General features: G+C 43.3%; 2 protein-coding genes across 3 annotated transcripts in view; one reads left to right on the top strand and one right to left on the bottom strand.

Annotated features, from left to right (window-relative positions):
* Positions 1–724: 724 nt before the first annotated feature.
* FBXO40 (F-box protein 40) lies at positions 725–19,673 on the bottom strand. 2 transcript variants are annotated; one of them, XM_074364381.1, is made up of 5 exons: positions 19,482–19,673; positions 19,259–19,373; positions 9,321–9,353; positions 6,521–8,434; positions 725–4,121 (listed from the first exon to the last, which is right to left on the bottom strand). In XM_074364381.1, the coding sequence occupies exons 3-5, from the start codon at positions 9,321–9,323 to the stop codon at positions 3,906–3,908; spliced, it is 2,133 nt and encodes a 710-aa protein (XP_074220482.1). In that variant the 5' UTR covers positions 9,324–9,353; positions 19,259–19,373; positions 19,482–19,673; the 3' UTR covers positions 725–3,905. The 2 variants fall into 2 exon arrangements, with proteins under 2 accessions (XP_074220482.1, XP_074220487.1); XM_074364386.1 differs by having other exon boundaries at positions 19,259–19,369.
* The window catches only part of POLQ (DNA polymerase theta), a 125,860-nt gene continuing 122,574 nt past the window's right edge, over positions 16,405–19,690 (top strand). The window contains exon 1 of the mRNA XM_074364326.1: positions 16,405–16,523. The gene's annotated coding sequence lies outside the window, so the exon portion shown is untranslated. The remainder of the gene's footprint in view (positions 16,524–19,690) is intronic.

The following is a 19,690-nucleotide window of genomic DNA, read 5'->3' as shown; positions in this document are numbered from 1 at the left end:
GGAATACAGGTTCCAACAAGGTGTTAAAAGGACTTCGAGTCAGAGACAGTGGCCTCTATTAGAGAAAGTCCAAGTTTCCTTGTAGTTGGATGACTGAAATAGATGGTGAGGAAAGAAGGTAGGTTGAGGAAGCTCATGAAATTTCTGTGTGGTTTATGGCTGAGGCTGTTAGGAGAAGATGTGAGGACCTTTAGACATCTAATGACAGACAAAAAACAAACCATCAAGCCATGTATGAGGATGAGGGAGAATGAGAGGCCAGGACAGAGTGGGTTTATCTAAACTCCAGGCCACTGGGCTCAGCAAGTCCAAGATAGAAGATCCTATGCAAAATCAAAATCAAATCAAAGAAAAGTCAGGGATTTGGTATAGGGGATCTTTGTTTGGTAGAACACAGAAAAGTCTGTGCTATAACCATTATCTGAAGTTGGGTCCATTGTTACCTGGCAGGGGAGATACCAGGATCATGAAGTTGGGTCCAGGTTTCAAAGATGGAGAAGAGGGTGGGCTCAAGGAAGAGCTAAGATGGGTGATGAGACCCATAGTTGCTGCAGGACTTTGTGAATGTCCTGAAAAGCTCATTGGTGAGCTGCCCACGTGCTTAGAGCTCTTCATACCTCAGGCTTGTCCCTTTGCTTTTCATCAAGACGCACAACAACTTCTGTGCCAGTGAATCACACATCTGTCTCTAAACCTCATTTACAAGATTCACCCAGTTAGCCTGTCAGAGTGCAAAGCAGCTTTTATTTCTTTTTATAGAGACATTGGTATTCCCAGTGTACAGAGGTAAGTTACCCTAGGTATACACAATCTCATTCTTCACTTCAGTTTGATTTGACATCACACATAGAACACACTTTTGCAGTGGTTTTACTACTATATCTCCAAGTTCCACCTTGCTTTTCACTTTTCCCTTCATTATAACACAAAAGTTTCCTTTCCAGATCCCTGTACTATTAAGGCAACAAAGTCCTTTCTGCCTCAGTTCTTCAGACCTCACCCTCCACGTTCGGCTGATCTCTACTTGGACTGACTTTCTTGGCAGTGATACCCTTCAAGGGCTCTGCTCATGGCCACCTCCCTGTCCAGGCTCCATTCTTGGGTACACAGTCTCTTTTCACTCCCCGCAGCTGCTTCTCAATCCAAAGCTGTGTCTAGCTCTCTTGCCTCTGTCAGATAATGCTTGCTGCTCACTACAGCCTCGTCTCACTAAGCAGATCATCTTCCGTCTAATCTACCATCTTTCTAAAAGGCTTCCCTATTGTTCTAACTGCCCTCTCACCATAAAATGTGCTTGTTTGTGTAGACCAGTGGATACCTGATCTACCCAGGTTTTCTGCAACATATACAATTAGATATCTTCCAAAATGTGTTTGATGATGTTAATCAACTCAATATTGCACTGAAGGCAGCAACTGGGAAAGCAAAGTGTGACTAGAAGTGTGGGGCCCACAGAGCAGTGTGGTCACTCTCCTGATTGTCCTCCTGAACCCTGGGCTGCCCAGACTGTCAAGAACGAGCTCTCTGCTCTCTTCCTTTCTCTATAATTCTCATCCAGCTTATGGTAGCCCTGGATTTTCATCTCCTTTACTATTTAGCTCCCCATTCCCTCTTTTTCTACTAAAATAAGAAACCCAGAATGGACTTTCGGAGCTTCCTTTCTCCATATAGATAGGAGTAGATTCAAAACACATGGAACAGATCCCTGGAGAACTCTCCCTTCTTTTTCCATTTCAGTGTTTGGTTGTTCCAGTTGCTCTTCTTCACTGAATAAAATTGTAGCTCACACTCTAGTTATATTTTTAGAAAACAGTGCCTTATATACAATGTGAAGTGTAAACCAAACAATAAGGATTAGGAAAAATAGAATTAAATTACCTAATAGTACCAAGTGGCACATTATAATGAAAGTAGCATCTTTCTACTCTGGGACTTGCTCTAATGCCTTTCTTTTTTTTTTTTTTTCAATTGAAGTATAGTCAGTTTACAATGTTGCATCAGCTTCTAGTTCTAATGCCTTCTTGACCTCTCAGAGGTATCACCTACTTCATCTACACCAGCTCTGGACCATGTACAGAGAGAGACTCAGGCATTAACGGACAGTCATACTGACTGCACTGTTTTTGTTGTTGTTGGCTAAATTCTTTTTGTTCTCTGCTTCCCCACAATGTCCATCCTCCTTTTCCCTTCTTTCTCACTTGCTTGAGGACTGCTAGGAAAATGGCACCAAGTAAGGTGAGAGGGATATAAACACAAGATATATAGCCCAATCTTCCTGGCTTCAGCTACACCTGGAGAGCTGAAAGGATATACTTTTGCACGTGGACCCAAGGACACGAAGCCACAGCAAACAAACTAGCTCCATTTGGTTCCCAACTTGAAATCACCATGTGTCTAAAACCTATTTAGTAAATAAAGAAGAGTTGCATGAAATCAAGACATTGTAGATAACTATGTGAGATAAGATTTTGCTGTACTAAAAAGCTTATCCTAACTTACTGCCATTGGCAGTAAGTTTATTCTTCAGGGCAGTGGTTCTCAACCAGGAGTGATTTTGCTCCTAGAGAATATTTGGCAATGTCTGGAAACATTTTTGGCTGTTACAGCTGCGGGGGTGGTACTGGTATCTTTTGGACAGAGGTCAAGGATATTGCTAAACATCCTATAACGTACAGGACAGTCCCTTATGACAGAATTATCCGATCCGAAATGTCAATAGTTCCAAGAAACCCTGCTTTAGGGGATTCTAGTTTCTACTGTGTATTTTTACTTTACTTTTGTTCTTATATGTATTGACTGTTTGGTATCAAAAGCCGGAAGTGTCACACATTTTTGACAGAATGGAGTCGTGACCAGCAATAGTAGGGCAGTTAAAGGGAATCTCTATGTTCAGCTGCCTTCCTCCCCAAGATCCCCCACGGGATAGCCAAGTGGTGTCCAGCGCCCGGCGACTGGTAGCACAGGCGCTGCCGCGGGCCTCGCCTGGGCTTGTCCAAATGCACGGTCTCCTTGGGCCACCCCGTGTCCTGAGATCGTTTCACATAGTCCAGGGTGGTGCCGGCCCATGCCTGTGCTCTCCCCTATCCAGACCTAGAATATAATGCTCAGAGGAAAAGAACCTTGACTCTTAAGCCGCTATTAACATGTTTAAAAGTAAGACTGTGACATTTTGTCCTAATTTTCTCCATAAATAACGTATATTCTTCGGATTCTTCTTCACTTTTCAAGGCTGTCCTTCTCTATGTTGCCAAGATTCTACACAGCAAACTCTATGACCTCATTTCTGCCTCTCGTTGCTGGCCTGTGGTGTCCTCGAGGCTGCTGTGCCCAGCCAAGGTCTCTGGCATCAGGCTGTGTGGGGACTGTCTAGGCTTAGAGGCAGTGGGGCAACTAGGAGAACTGGACTTGGCTGTCGAGACAACCTCAGCTCCAGAACCTTCATTCTGTGCCGTCACCCTGGGTGCCCTGGGAGGCACCTCCGTCCCTTCCCTACATTGCTGGCCCCACATCACTGAAAGTGCTTATCAACTGAAAAGCTCTCCACTAAAGCACAGGCCTGTGCTGGTGTTGCTATTCCATAACCACTACTCTCTCATCTCCTAAGGGCTTGGGCTCATCTTCCAAATGGCCTCAAGTTACCTATATACTCCTCAGACTGATTAATTTTAGGGAAAAAAAAAGGTAGGTGGGGAGGAAATATGTTATCAGTATGGCACTACAGCAATTATACAAGCCATGGCTTAGGAAATTCTTAGAACTTGTGCAAGTGTTCAGGTTTTGAAGGACATCGCATGCTCTGAAACACCCAGGTAAGTACATTTGCAGCTTACAGAAGGAAGGCCTCCAAACCACACTGTGCTTGTAGTAATGCGGAGTGGGAAACCAAGAATGGAGGTTCTGAGTCTTCAGTAGGTGTATCTTCCCCGTGGTCTGGCTTTAAAGGTGGTGACTAAGCTCTCCCGGGCCTTTTCATGGGGCTGACACATGCTGGTCAAAAGAATCGGCTCAGTCTTGTGTTCTACAACATTGAAAGGACAGGTCTTCAGGTGCTCAGACATGGAGGCGACGTCATTAAACTCCCAGCTCTTGATTTTGGAGAAGAGGCTGCTGAACTGCCAGATCTGTGAGGAGAGACACGCTCAAAAGTGAACAGCAGGGCAATACCCTCAGGCTGGCTTTATTTGAATGGTGTAAGGAAATGCCTTTCTTAGCTTCCAGAGAGTGTTTAGTTATTTCCTTCTCCAGCATTCAATTCCTAGTTCCCTCTTCCAACTGATAATCTTCCCAGTAAGCCATACGTTGTGTGGAAATGACTAATACCAGTCTGCTTATCAACATTCACCTGCCCTGCACCCCCGACTACCCCAGAAACAGTGATTAGTTCTAGAATAGGCACATGGTTCAAATCAGGGCAATTAGTGTCAATGAGACTACTCCAGAACTTTCATTTGAGATGTTAGGAAATAAGATTTTCTGTGTTTAAACTGGGAAGCTGCAGTCTTAGGAGCTGCTGGCAGCCACCAGGAATCATGGAGAACTGTGTCTTAGAGTGGAGCCACTAGTGAGGAAGTAGAGATAAGAAATAGAGAGTAAAAAGGTTATTTGGGGGTATTTTGACCTGCTAGAGCAAGCCTGACCTGAAGCCATCACTGTTGGATTTTTTAGTTATATGGGTCAATAAATAGCTTTCATTGTTTATGTTAAGTTGGTCTTCTATTGCTTGAAACTAAAAGTATGCTAACTAACAAGAGTCTCACTAGAACAGAAGACTCAGCAGAAATCTAGGAGTCTGATACTCAAACCCCTGCTGGCCTTTCCACCTAGGATGTGGTGGCGAAGTCACTAGTTTTAAAATTTGTCTATGAGGGTAGGCAAAACCTGATACCCTTTAACCTGATCACTTCACCCTCAGTTTCTTATCATTGCTTCTGTGTAAGAAAAGTGTTTCCTGTGATCTTAGAACTATTTCCCTTTTTACTTTAAACAGCCATTTTAATATGAGCATCCTTTAGATTCCAACTAAATTCTCTTTCTTCCTTTCTGCAAGGAAATTAGTTTTTCCCAAATAATATTTAAGAGTGGTTGGCAATCACAATCATTGAATGGGGGGAAAAGTGAGCCAAAAAAATCATGAAATTTCTAGTATGTAAGTTAAATTATTTACATTTGATTCTACAGGGGAAGATATTAGGCAGTTCTAGGCTATACAATTCCTGGAGGCAGGGTCTTAGTCTCATTTGTGTTTATTCCTAACAAATGGCTAGTTGACATCAGTGTTTATTTAATACATGGATGCAGGCATGGATTCATGAGGGAGAGGCTCATAATTATTTTTTGAAGAAGACTGTTTAGGGAACAAATAATAGAGCACATGCAAGATGTTTTAGGACATAGTCAATAAAAATAGATGTAAACATCTCCTAACTCCCCAATGCTAGCTTGCATATACCCACATAATGGAAAGAAACTCAACAGTGAGATTATGGAATTATCAACCTAAATGGGCATCATAAATTTGTGGTTCACATTACAAATGAGAAGGTTGCTAAGGGCACCCTGGAGATGATGAATTGGAAGCTTCACTTCTGCATGGTGCAAGCTGGTTGGGAACAAGGAACCAGGTTTTTTCCCAAAGGGAAAATTTCTTTGATTTATACAGTAGTTTTTTTGAAAAAAATTAAATAGGCATTTGAGCCAGGGAAATCAGTGGACCAAATTATTTTAGAATTGCAAAATGTCTTTTACAAGGGCAAAAACGCTTTTTAACCAAAATTAGTTGACACGGACTGAGAATTTGTTGGCATATTGTATCAATTAGAGCCCAGGCAGAAAACAGGTGGCACACTCAAACTGGGTAATCAGAAGATAATTTTAAAGAGGAATGATACACAAATGTGTAAATGTGTGGGCAGGGTACAGGAAAGCCACAAGACAGAGTGCAATATCCCGGCTAGTAACAATCTAGAGTGGCCTAGAAAGGGGAGAAGAAAGAGGTCATTTGAACCCAGAATTGGTAATCGCAGAGCCACCTATATAACCACCTTCAGTGGAGGGACGTGGCCAGTGCCAAGTGTCGTGGAGGGAAGACTGCATGCAGCTGGGAAACCAGAATAGACATGTCAACCACACTCTTCTTCCTCCCACCCATCTCCTGCCGATACACTCCCATTAGATTAGCCCCTCTGGAAGCTGAGGGCAAGGGAGCTGGTTAGGGCAGGCGGTAGGGATCAGCCTCCTGGGAGACAGACCACGAAGGAGAAAGTTGGGGAATGGATCATGTGACCAAACAGAAGACATCCAGGTCACATACATAGAAACAGGCACTACCATCTCTACTGCCATTTTTATTTTTGTGGGTCTGTCTCCTCTACCAGGCTGACCTCCCTGGGTTCACAAACTGTGTCTTATTCCCAGTGACCTAGTACAATCTCAGTGTCTAGTACAGTGCATGGTGCATAGAAGGTCTTTAATAAGTATTTGTTGAAGGGAAGAATGAATGAATGAATGACTATTTACTTGCCTTTCTGTGAACTCTCCAGGAGGTTCCTCCATGGGAATACCTCTTTTTCTTCCACTGCAGGAGGACCATCCCTCTCTCTTGTAACAAAGTGGCACAGATATTCCTCATCAGCACAGACACCTGGGAGAGCTGGGACAGACTGATGCTGTCCAAGAACCCAGCAATGTACTGCAAAATCTCCAGGGGCAGGCTGGTTAGAGAATTCTGGCTTTTTCCTTCGCGGCCTGAGAGACGGTTATTCTTTCTTCCCTCACTCAGCTCTGAAGCAACATCCGGCTTGATGGCAAAGGTCTTGAGCTCCTGACTATAGATCACTTTTGCCTTTTGCCCTGGGGGACGGAAATGGTTTTGAATAAAGGTACATCCCAAGTAGGCAAGGGGGCATCGATGCTGGAACCAGCCATTGAGACATGACTGAATGTCTGTGTGAACATTCTTGAAGTGTAGGGGGAATTCATCCCTCCTGAAGAATTTGTTGCAAATGAAAGTGAAGGCAGAGCTGCTCTTGTTGTGTCTCCTGGTCACACACTCACTGTGGAGCTCCACGTGGAGACCGTTCAGGTTGGCAGTGGTCAGGAGGTCAGCCAGCACTGTGCCAGAGGAAAACTGTTCTGGCTCAAAACTGTATGTCTGTGTAGCAAAATCCATGAACAGTCCATCAATGCTTCTGGATTCAGAGATGACATGGCCTTTGAGTTCTCTTTCCAAAGCACACAGGAGGGTGGTCTTGATGAGATCTGATTTGGGCAGGTCCTCCACAGTGATCCCTAAATCAGAAGTATCTACTGCCTTGTGTTCACTTGGCCTACAACTCAGCATGGCATCTCCGAGGCGAGCCCGCTTCCCACAGTAACTCCAAGGAACCCTGAAGGTATAAACAGTCTTCACTTCCTGAGCCTCAAGTTTGCCATAAACAAAGTCTCTCTCTTTAGGTGTACAAGCAGGCATCTGACCAAAGTGAATAAGCATCCTCCCATTGTGCACCAGGTACATATTATAGTCCTTTGCATCCACAGCTGTCTTCAGCCTTTCCAGAACGCCATCCTGCCAAGGGGCAAGCCCTGTCTTTTCCACGGCTGCATTAAAGTCCTGCTGCTTCTGGTTTCCCTGTAATTCTTTCCCCTTGGCAGCACCCTCCTCTCCTGAGTTACTGCCGCTGGAAACCTGTTCTTTCTCTGGGCCGTTCCTGCACTTGCTCTCAAGGCTCGCCGATGTGCTTGTTAAAGCAGAGGCCGCGTGCTCTTTACTGAACATATTTTCCCACTTGTCAAACTTGGCCAGGTCCATCCCTTCTTTGGTTTTGGCTAACACCTCTCGTTCTTCTTGGCTCGGCTCTGCCACCTCTCCATTCATGGCTGCCAGGGAGCCGTGTGTTACCAAACCGGCATCTGCTCCACCCACCGCTCCTCCCATTTCCTCCCAGCTGGATTCACCGTTGGTCGCAGGCTCCTCCTCAGTGGGCTCTCTGGTTTCTGGGAAAAGCTCTACCATTTTCAAAGATCTGAAAAGGGCCTTCTGGTCCTGGAGGGCCAGGGCGGTGTCCAAACACTCCTCACTGGGGGTCTCTTTCATGATGTTCTCATGAAGGGCTGTTTCGGAGTCCACGTTCGGCCAGCGGTTCCACTCCATAGAGCAGCAGACCACGCTGGCGGGGCACACGTGCAGGTGCTTGGCCAGCTTGTGGCGGGACATGGAAAGGGGGCAGCCGTATTCGGAGTTGAGGCACGGAACCTGCTCTAAAGGGCAGAGGAGCTCGTGCTCTTCCTCTTTGCACATGTGGAAGGTAGCGCCACAGGACAGGCGGCAGCTTATCACCGGGCAGGAGACAGTGGGCTCCACAGGAACATGGCAGTGCCGGTTGAAGCATCTCTCACAGTGCCTGTGCTGCCCTGGGGGAGGCCTGCGTGCCCGGCCCTGGAGACACCGAAGGCAAGGGGAAGGAGAGAACAAATGACTGCTGCAAGAGGAGCTCTGTGAGTGTCTGGGAGCGTGTTTTAATCGACTTATTTTCTGCTGATACATGCTACATGCTTATTGCAGGAACCTCAGAAAGTATAGACAATCATAGAGAAGAAAGCAAAAATCACTCATAATCCCACAACCCAGAGATAACAACTATCAACAGTCTTCTCTTTATTTCCAATAGTTTATTCTATGTATGTAGTAGATGTGCTGAGAATAGAAAAAAACAAAGCTGAATGTAATGCACTACAAGGTTGTCAGTTATTTCTGAGCTGTGGATTATGGAGGATTTATATGACATAGTTAATACTATGGATACAATTTTTCATCTGGCTTTAACTTGCTATTATGACATGTCTGGGGGCTTTTATTAATTATTCTTTGCATACTTTCTTCATAATGGCTGTGAGTGTGCTGTCATTCATTTAATCAACTTTACCTATCACCAGGGGGCGTGCCGGGAGCATATGAGGCATGTCTGGTTTTGTTCACATCTGCATCCCCAGCACCTGTCACAGGGCCTGGACCACTGTAAGTACTCAATAATCTTTGCTGAATGAAGGAATTGTTAGCCATTTAGATTATAGCTGGATTTTTTGCTTCTTCAAATGGAAAGTTTTACTAAAAATCTTTGCTCTCAAATCTTTCTCAGCTCTCTGCTTGCCCTCAACTCTGTGTCAGTTGCTTCTAGGTTCTGCTCTAGCATCTTGTCCGGCAAAAAGCCAATATATATTATCAGACTAAAAAGACAAACCTGCCAGCTGCTTGGGCTACAGGCTAAATGAAGCGAGACCTGGACCTCTGAAAGGTGAAGGTGTTATAAGCACCTCATACTTACCATAGCTTCCAAATTTCGGCTTGCTTTGTAACTCTAGGGGGAAATATAAAAATGTGAATGAGCGATTAATAAGAAAAGCATTTTGATTATCTATATTCACAAGGGCCAAAGAGACTTCACATAATCTCTCATGTAATACCTTCCACCACCTTTGAAGTAAGTTTCATGGCTCCCATTTGACAGTCAAAGACACAGAAGCTTAAAGAAGTTAAATATCTTGTACAAGGTTATACAGCTGCTAAGCGATGGAATCAGGTTTCCAACCAAGGCCATTCTGACCCATACTCTATGCTGCCCTCTGATGGGCCATCTTAACAACCATGGGATGTGTAACTTCTGCTTCCTGTAACTTTTCTCTATTGTCCACCAACACTTACCCTGGTATCTCAACCCTTACCCCGATCTAGCCCAAGTTACCCCTGTAGCCTTTCTCTCCCACTGGGGCTTCATGTCCACTTAGAGATCAGCCTGATATCCAGCTTGGAGTGGGGCAGTATGCGAGTGTCTGTAGAAGTATCCATCATGTGTCATTTGCCCTGGTGTACTCAGCTGTTCTGAGGCTACAGCAGGAGTCTAACCCTAAAGGCACCAGAAGCAGGCTGTGTGGGGACCCTGGCAAGCAGAGGAGATGATGCCCTAACTTCAGAGGACTGCATCTCCTCACCTCTGGTCCATTGGTCCCATGTGGGAATGTGTTGCCAGATCTTCTTATGTTTCAGAGAAACCAGGGACGCAGACTTTTGTGAGTGGTGATACAGTGCAGTGGTTAGGGGACAAACTGCATTGGCGTCAACCCTGGCACTACAAGTCAGTAACTGTGAGACACTGGGAACGTTACTTAACCTCTTTGTTCATCAGTGTCCCCATCTGTGAAGGGAGGGTAATAGTTGTACCTGTCTCACAGTGCTGTCGTGAGGAGTGAGTCACACACACCTGAAACTCTTAGCACAGTACTTGCCTTGTAGAAAGTGATCTATACACGTTTGCTATTGTAAAACAAGTAATTTATATTTCATTGTAATACAAAATATTTTATTATATAATATATCAAGATAAAAATCCTTGGAATTTAAAATGTTGGCAACTAATTTAATTTTTTTCTATTTTGACCAATGAAGAACATAAATGCAGGTTAGATAGGATTGGTAGGTTGCTAGTTTGTAATATCTGGTCTAGAGAATTTAGAGCATAATTTTAGCACTGTGTTAGTCTGGGATGGAATGGGGAAGGGTGAGGTTAGCACCCCAAAAATCAGAAGATGCAGTATTTTTAAATTTCATTTTATTTTGCTCTAGGATTTGCCAATTCATTGTGGAAGAATTTTCCTCCAACTAAAAAAAATTCAAATATACATAAAAAGTGAAGTAATATATGCAATGAACCTAAATATACTCTACCTAGATTCAATGGTTATTAACATTTTGCCAGTTTCACTTTCTCACTCTCTTTACACAGACACAGACAGACACACCCACACACACGCATTTTTTACCAAGCCACTTGAAGATAAGTTGCTGTTATCATGACACCTCATTTGTAAGTACTTCGGTATATTATTTCTTAAGAATAAAGTCATCTTCCTTTGTAACTATAACAACATAATTTCACCTAAGAAAATTAAAAATAATTTTCTAATATCATGTAACACGTTGTCTTATTCGAACTTCCCCAATTATCCCCAAAATGTTTTCTCTACTTTAAAAAATTTTTTTGAACCAGAATACCTTTAAGGTGAATTTATTACATTTAGTTGTTAAGTCTTTTTAGCCTCTTTTAGTCTGGAAAAGCCCCCTCAACTTTTCATTTTTAGAAGATACAGCCTTAAATCTCAAGGAAATTGTATGCTAGTTCACTCATGTATTCATTTGTTCATTCAACAAACCTTTTTTGATTACCTACTATGTGCCAGTAAGTGAGCATAAGGGTCACCTGGACTGTTTGTTAAAGTGGCTTTAAACATTATCATTCATCAGTATCAGTTGTGCTGCCTATTAAATATATAGATCCACACTGTTCAAAATGGTAGCCACTGGTCACATGTGGCTATTTAAATATAAGTTAATCAAAATGAAATAGAATTAATAATTCAGCTCCTCAAGTCATACTAGCTACATTTCAAGTGTTCAGTAGCCCCATATGTTTAGTAGCTATTCTGTTGGACAACAGAGAAGAGAATATTTTCATCTTCATAAAACATTCAATTGGACAACACTGCTGTAAATGCTGGCTGCACCCCTGACTTGAGTGAAGGGTGTGTCCTGGAATTTACATTCTTAACACATTCTCCATCTGACTTGTATCTACTAGGACTACTGAGTGTGGAAGAGGGTCATGCCAGAGGGCTCTATATCCTAATAGCCTGAATCAGGAGGCAGGCGAGAAGGTACAAGCCAGAACATGAACAGGTTCAGGGCCAAGCAGAAGATAAATCAGCTAAAGAGGGAGCTAGGCAGAATGGAAGGGCTGTGAGGGTTGGACTGAGATGGAGCAGAATAGGATAAGGCAAAGAGCACATCTTTTGGATGCAAGAGTTCAGCTTCTGGATCTTTAACATACAATTTAACATTCAAGGGGCTCCTGCCATATTCCAGGTCACTCCTAGGGAAAAAAGGCCATTACAGACTTATGGAAATTCACAAATGTTAGGCTCAAGCATCGGGAATTATTTGGTGCTCAATAAGGAACCATTTAACATTGTAATTGGGGTGTTAACTAGCAGTGGTGGAGGGATTGGGCAGAAGAACCTAGAGTTAGAAACTGCTGTGTAGAGAACATGATGGGGGCTTAGATGGGTAAGACTGATGACAGTAGAAACAGGCAAGATGAGACAGATAGGAGACATTCAAGGGAGAATCAACTAACATTTTTGTTTCTGGTTGAGATGGGGAAAGAAGAAAAAATATTGGGTGTAATTCTGAGAAAAATAGAGGTTTAAGGGGGGAACTGTTTTTGGAAGATATACGGGTCCAACAAGTTGCTTTAGGTGATGACAGATCACACAGGTGGAAAGATGAGGGGTTAGCATATAGAGATGCAGACTTGAGAATTATCCACTTAAAAGTGAGAGGAAGCCATAATTGGGGAAGTGAGAACACAGAACAGAAATATGAGCCGTGAAGTACATGGCTGATTATGACCACTTTGGGGACATTAAGAAGATGTAGAGCCAGAGGAGACCAGAGCTAAGAGAGTCAGGACTATGTTGCCAGATGGAAAGGAAAGGGGGAGTGATAGCCTCCAAAGCGGCCATGAGGTTAATTAAAAACAGTGAGGACAATGCCACTGCTCATGGCAGGTCCTCAAAGAGCTCTTGCCAGAGCATATGTGTTTCAGCTATGCAGTGGGACCCTTGGCTATTCAAAATCTGATGTTTGTTCGGAAGGGAGGAGAAAGCTATTAAGTACATACTCCAATGTTGGCAGGGCCTGTGCCCTCGCTGGAGAATGTGACAAGCATTCATCAATAAGAATGGGGTCTGGATGACTCAGAGTCCCCTGTTGGCTTTTAGGTGGGAAAGAAAAGGCAGATCACAAATGGAGTAAGGCTATGTGAAAAAAGCTACCAGCACCAGGAATGTCCAAATTCATATTTGCCAGCCTGGTTCTGTCAAAGAGTTGAGCCCAGTTCCCATGAGGGCAAAGCAGCCCTAGTTTGTTCCGTGCGCTCCATGTGTGTAGTGAGAACTCGGCCCCTGTTGGCAGGAGGGACAGCAGTGTTGAACTCTAGCCTAATCATTCCTTATCCTACAACATTGTAAAGATGGTTCTTAGGAACAGTGTTACTGAAGCTGGAAACATTTGTGGTGGAGCCTTACTGCTCTCCATCTCTTTGAAGTTATTTGAAAATACCGCTTTAAGAGAAAAGAAAAGCAATGCAAGCAGGCGACAAAGATGCTGTTGCTATTTTGTTTTGCTCTATGTTGCTATTTAAAGATCTTCTGCCAGGCTCTGGAGCTACCCCAGATGAGTGACTTTGAGAGAGGACATGCACTGAGGAGAAAGACAGTGGGTGGAGACCCCTCTTTGGAGACATTTGACGGTAGAGGAAAGGAGAAGATAAATATAGCCTAAGGGCATAAAACAAATCACACCTGAACCTTTTGTTGTGTACCTGGGGGAAATTGTTCCTACTAAGATAAAGGATGACCCAAAATTGTTAATAGTCTAATTATTGCTGGAGAAGCAGGGTTACTAGTCGTCCTGGTTTGAGCACTGAAAGACTCAGCTCCCAGGAAACCTCTTAGTCCCAGGTAAACTTGGACAGCTGATTAACCACCTTAGGTTGGAGCCAACTGGTATTGCCCCAAGTTAATCAAATTAGATTGATCATTGGTTGTCCTGTAACATGAGACGCCCTGTTCTCCCAATTCCTGTTCCAGTGCAATGACTAGATCCTCATCCTCCATGGGGTTTGTCTGACTTTCCCAGATTGAGTGATTTCTCTAAATTTTGGATGTTATGGAAGAAGAGAAGTAAGATACTAGTGCTTAAAATGTGCTTTTCATAACTTCCCATTTAATTGTCACACCAATCATGTGAGGTAGGTATTAACATTTCCAGTTTACTGATGAGGACACTGAGGCACAAGGTAGCCTAAGTTTGGCTTCAAACTCTACTCTTTGCTACATCACACTGTGTTCATCAGAGACCCACAGAGACACGTGTGGTCCATCTCCATGATTTGGGAAGAATGCAAGCCCATGGCTAGATTCTACCAGGAGAGAGCCTCTTCTCCCCCATTTGGGGCACAGAAAGGTGTCTACATGTATAATCTTCCCAAACTGTAGAGGAGCTGGATGCTTCACATGAGGAAGCACCTCCATTCCTATGATGATATTTTTGATCCTCCTCTGGATCACATCCCATACTGTGCCCTTCTGAGCGGAGGAAACAAGAAGACTATCCAGGTCCCAGGCCTTTGCATTTCAGGGAATACAGATACAACAGGGAAGATTTTCAGGGTTAAAAATCTGCACTACAATATGGATTCTGAGGTTTAAAATGAAACACCTATTAAATCAAAGCACATAGATTATAAAAACTCTTCACTGTGAAAAAACCTGACAAAATTCAATGCCTGAAACAGAGTATGGTTATCCAAGTGCCATTTCCCCCTTCAGTTTCTGTGCCCCTATGTTCACCTCCAAATTCTTGCTTCTTGTCTGAAAAGGCAGTAGGTACCTTCCCTCCTCTTAAACATGAGCTTCCATCAAGTCTATGGCCAAAACGCTTTCCCCGCTTAAACTTCATCCAGTACTATGAGTGAAAAATCTCATTCTGTGTAGATCTTTCAACTGTTTAAGTCTAAATTATATTACTGTGACTGTCTCCTCTAGACAGGGGAACTTTAAAACATATTTGGGGGAGACACATTCCTACTCCTATAAAATAATAATGTAATTTATTACATTATATCAAAATAATATAATTATTATATTATATCAAAATAATGTAATTTAGACTTAAATAGTTGAAAGATCTACAAAGAATGAGATTTTACTGGTTGTAGTGGATGCAGCTTAAGTGGAATATAAGTAGGTGGAAGGACCAGGTACATGAGTTTAGGGATGAACATTTCTTTAAAGAAACAGGAGAGAGTTTAGAACCTGGCAAGGGAGCAGAACTTTATTGATCCAGGTTGTGGTGCTCTGTGGATGACTCAGAAAGGAGTAAGTTAATGAGCAAAGTCAAGTCAGTGGTCCTTAAAATGTGGGACCCAAACCAATAGCATCAGCATTATCTGGGAACTGGATAGAAATGTACGCTATTGGGCCCTACAAATCAGACCTACTTAATCAGACCTACCGAATCCAGCTGATTCTGCTGTAAGCTCAAGTTTGAGAGCTAGAAGAGCTGGATATTGTGCTTTCAGTCACAAAGAAACTACTGCCCAGTTAGGTAGGAAGGCCTTAGAGAAAGATCTGAAAGGGCAGTTGGCAAATCTATCCATTTCTTTCCATCTCCACCACCACTGCCCAGGTCCAGGCACCATCACGATCTCATCCAGTCTGGTGCAATAGCCTTATAATCAGTCTCACTCCTCCCGTTTTGTGCCCCATAATCTATATTCGCCAGCAGAAAAGGTGATTTTAACCACTTTTAACATTAGATCATTACTCTCCTATTTAAAATCTTTAGGGGATTTCATCCCATCACAAGGAATAATCTCTGTCCTTATCTTGCCCACAAGGCCCTACACAAGTGTCCCCTGCTTGCCTCTTTCGCCTTACCCGTCCCTCTTGAGCACGTAGCTCCAGCCTTGCTGCTCGGCCTTGGTGCACGGCCTTGGCACTTGGTCTTTCTCCCAGGAGAACTCTCCCCTTGCTTCTTATTTGCATTGTGAGCTCTTTTTGCCATTTAGATTTCAGCTTGTGTCTTACTTCCACAAAGATGTCTTACCTGGCACCCCCAATCTAAAGTAAGTTAATAAACACTCTCCTGTTTTGCTGAGTCCTTTTGGACAAGTTATTGAATCTCCCTAAAGCTAATTTATTCATCCATTGTGTGAGGATCAAATGAGATAAAGTAGGAGCATGTCTACTATACAACAGTCACTCAATTGTTAGTGCTTCCTCTATCAGGAAGGTCATTCTCACGGTCACACCCTTGTCCAGACCTCTATTTCTTCCCATTGCATCACTCCCACAGCCCTTGGCTGGCCTTTCAATTTTCAGTTCTCTCTCATTTCAATTTACTTTACACATGCTGCCAGCTTAATCATCCTCAAACCCCACTGAAAAAAAAAAAAAACTTACTTCACACCTTTAAGGATGTGTATCTCCCTAATTTCCCCCACTTTGGCCCCTGGTAATCACCACAAAGCAGTCATTCCTCAAGCACGTAAGAATTCAAACAGTACAGCAACCAGCCTGGAGGACCTTTTAGATGCCACTAAGGCAACGTGAGGGCATCTTTATTTCATAGGCCCAAGCTGAGAATGTTTAATGTTTACCTACATTAGTCTGTTCATTAATTTAAAAAGGAAGGTGTCAGTTTAGACTTGGCATCACTCTTGCGATTGGCTGCGGGTGTTGGTACAACCTGAAGGAAGTTGCTGGTGATGGTGTGAACCTGATGAAGGGCATAAACAGGGCAGAAGTGCTGTGATCTGTGGAGTGTGTGCAGGCTGTGAGGGGACCTGAACTTCAGCCAAGAGCAGGCACGCTCCTCGAGGGACGCAGGGCCGGTTTCTGAGGGACTGAGAGTGAGTACAGCCAACACGGCTCCCAGCACTCAGTCAGCCTTTAGTGAAGAGGACGGCAGTGAATAGAACTGAACAGGACCCTGATGAAGGCAGTGTTTTGAAAGAGCTGTGAGAGCAATTTGAAGCAGATCTAGGAGGAAAGTATAATGATATCTGATGTATTTGGGATTTTTGTTGTTGTTGTTGTTTTGGTTTTGTTTTATAGGAAGGAAATGAAATGTTTTCAACTTTATTAGGTTACTGCAGCTTTAACTGAATGGAAAAGACTCAGAGGACTCCAGTTTTAACAGATACTCTGAATGCTGCTGGAATTGTTTTCAGGGGGTTACAGTACTTGTTCTAAACCCTTGCAGTCGTAGAATCAGAACTCTGGATCAGGCAGATAACCAGAAATTCTCTGCTCTGGAGCTGCTCAGACTTCAGTGTGCATAGGAATCACCTGGGCAACCTTCTTAAAATGCAGATTCTAATCTGGTAGGACAAAGGAAAGGGGCTATAGAAGAAACTGGGACCCAGGGGAGCAATGTGTCTTGCCCAAGTTCCCAGAGTCTCTGATTCTAATCACATACTTTTCTTTTTTCTACTTCACCTTGATGGTTTATTGAGAATTTCTGTAGAAATCACAGCCCCACACAGAGCTACCTGCATGACAATGGCCAAGGGTGTGTGTGCAGTTTAGACGGTACCAAGAGCAAAGCTGGACAGGGCCTGGAAGAATGAGGAAGCGGTGGTGACCAAGTGACAAGGTCACGAGAAGGCACATAGCAGGTATATTTAAGTTTCTGACTCAAGCAGAAGAGAATGGGATTAGCAGATAATTGTTCTAACATTCTTTACTATAATTTTAAAGTTAGTAGGCAATCAGGGTTGGTGTCAGCGAGATATTTTTAGGCAAGGGGCCCTCCCAGCACCCCTCACATGATGTCAGCGGTGAACTATTTTGCCTCCTCATGTGGCTAGCTCTGGCAATAATTATTTATTCCTGAGCTTTAACTTCAGTGGAAGTGACAAGGTCAAAAGTTAAAAGACAGAGATTCTTTAACTGTTAACCTATTAACCAGCCAATTAATCTGTTGCTTTAATTACACATTGTTCATCTGTTTCCCTGCTTTAATTCTAGGGAAAAAAATGTATACAGTTAAATATTAAAGTAATCCCTTTGCCTTGAGATTTTAACACAACCAGTTGGTTGAGGATAATTCCCACATCTGGTCCCATAATCCTGGACTTTGGGGCTATGATTTCAGCCCTTTCACTAAAAACCATTTCACATACCCTAAAAACCATCCTCCCCCAAATCTATTCAACCTCACCACCTGCATTCTCTACCACACTGGAAATCTCTCTACCTTTAAACTTTCTACATATTTAATTAGCTAGTTAATTCTCATATGTGGTGCTTATATCATTGGTAAGAGTAATTTAAACTACCCTTTTATATTGGCCAAGAAAGTGCTTTATTGGATTATTTAGAGGTAGCTCTGAGTCAGCCTGGCTGCTTGGTTACTGCCAAGCCAATATGACCCAGTCATGCTAGAACAGTACCCAGCATATACCTTGAAGACCTTGGTGCCATGGAAACCCTGACAAAATTAAATGAAGTTAGGCAATTATACACAGTGCATTTGATTGTGCCTAGCAAACAGGCATAATTTTAACCCAGATACCTATAGCAGAGTTATGAGATGCACCTGGAGGTTACAGCGGCAGGCAGGCAGGAACTAGGAGTTAGGGTGTCTGGGTAGATCTCCTTTCACTTGGCAATCGTAGCTTTAGCCTGTACACTGCAAAGTTCAGAGTGTACAGAATCCCTTATGCTGCACAGGCCACTTCCCAGGATGTCCTTAGCTGAACTTTTAACTATATAACACTAAAGCAAGGTCCAGAGGAAAACAGGAAAGTAAACACTACTCCCTTATCCCTTGCCAATTTGTTTGTACATGCAACACTATGCAGTTATTCCAAAAGCTAGAAATAATCTGTCTACATTTTAAAGCATTTGATACCTCAAGTATCATTAATCATTTTACTTTCGTCCCTCTGGATATGCAAATTCCAAGTTTATAGCAATTTTTGGTTTGCATGCCTGTGTAAGTTTGTCAATTTGTAAAATACTTTCACTTATATTCCGTGGATGCATTTTGGATTCAAGAGAGCCGGGGAGGAGAGAACCATATTTAGGGAATATTGTTAGAGGAAAATAGGTTTTAAACTCTGCAGGAAGAATTTAATCGTATATGCAGTAAATACAATTGTGCTATATTAACATAGGGGATGGAATTCAAAGTACCTGAGAATGACTTGCAATTAACAGCAAGTGCTGACTGGGGAAAGATCACAACATTTGGACTTTAGAAAATAGAAATCCTGGTTTCTGGACCTTCCACCTCTTTCCTCACCACCTCCTCCCGCCCCGTCCCCCATCCTGACCCCCCATCACCGCAGTGTAACCTTAGAGATATCACATAACCACTATGATTGATTGTAGAAGAAAGAACCTAAGCTGTTAAAAAGTAGGTAATCTCTTCCTGCTCTAGGGTTTTAGGTTCAAAGCAGGAGTTTACGAATGGCTAGGGCTCATTCTCAGCACCAACCTCTTCTCCCCCAAGTGTAACTAATTTGCTTAACAACCCTCTTGCCCGGAGCAAAAAGGTGATATCCTGCCCAGCCTCTGTCTCCATGTTCACCACTCCAAATGTCCCCTTGACAAACCTGCTCGCAATTGAAAAGCTTACCTTAACGGCACGGGCTGAGTCAGCATCTGCTGCACCTGCGTCCCTTGACTGTGAGCAAGCCGATTGCCGGAGGAGGCTGGCGTGCAGGCAGCTGCAGCAGAGGACAGAGTTCTGTCTAGGAGGTAGGGAAAGGAGAAAAAGACTTCAACAGAAATAGTTCAAGTGTTTCAAAGTTAAAAATAAAACTATATCACAAGGGGCAATGTGACCAGGCTCGGCTTACGATTCTTTCTTCCCCCTGTATTTATCAACACTCGGGCTCTGCTGGAGTGGCAGTTAGCAGGGGAAGCCGGAAGGCAAATGGGGTGTTATCTCAATGGGTTTTCTTTCCCTTGAGGAAGAAGGAAAATCCTTTTAAGAAGGATCATTTTCAAGGCCAGAGCAGTCTCTTAGACTCCTGTGCATTTGGTTGGCAGATCCAGCTGTGCTCAG

Source organism: Camelus bactrianus, chromosome 1 (assembly GCF_048773025.1).
Source record: "Camelus bactrianus isolate YW-2024 breed Bactrian camel chromosome 1, ASM4877302v1, whole genome shotgun sequence".
Lineage (NCBI taxonomy): Eukaryota > Metazoa > Chordata > Mammalia > Artiodactyla > Camelidae > Camelus > Camelus bactrianus.
Note: the sequence above shows the minus strand (reverse complement) of the source record. Positions and strands in the feature narration are given on the sequence as shown.

Bases quoted from the DNA above. Each gene is read 5' to 3' on its own strand.
- FBXO40 (XM_074364381.1), bottom strand. The intron at 4,122-6,520 runs GCAAGTAAATAG...CTCTCCTCACAG, and splicing joins CCTGGAGAGTTCACAGAAAG to ATCTGGCAGTTCAGCAGCCT.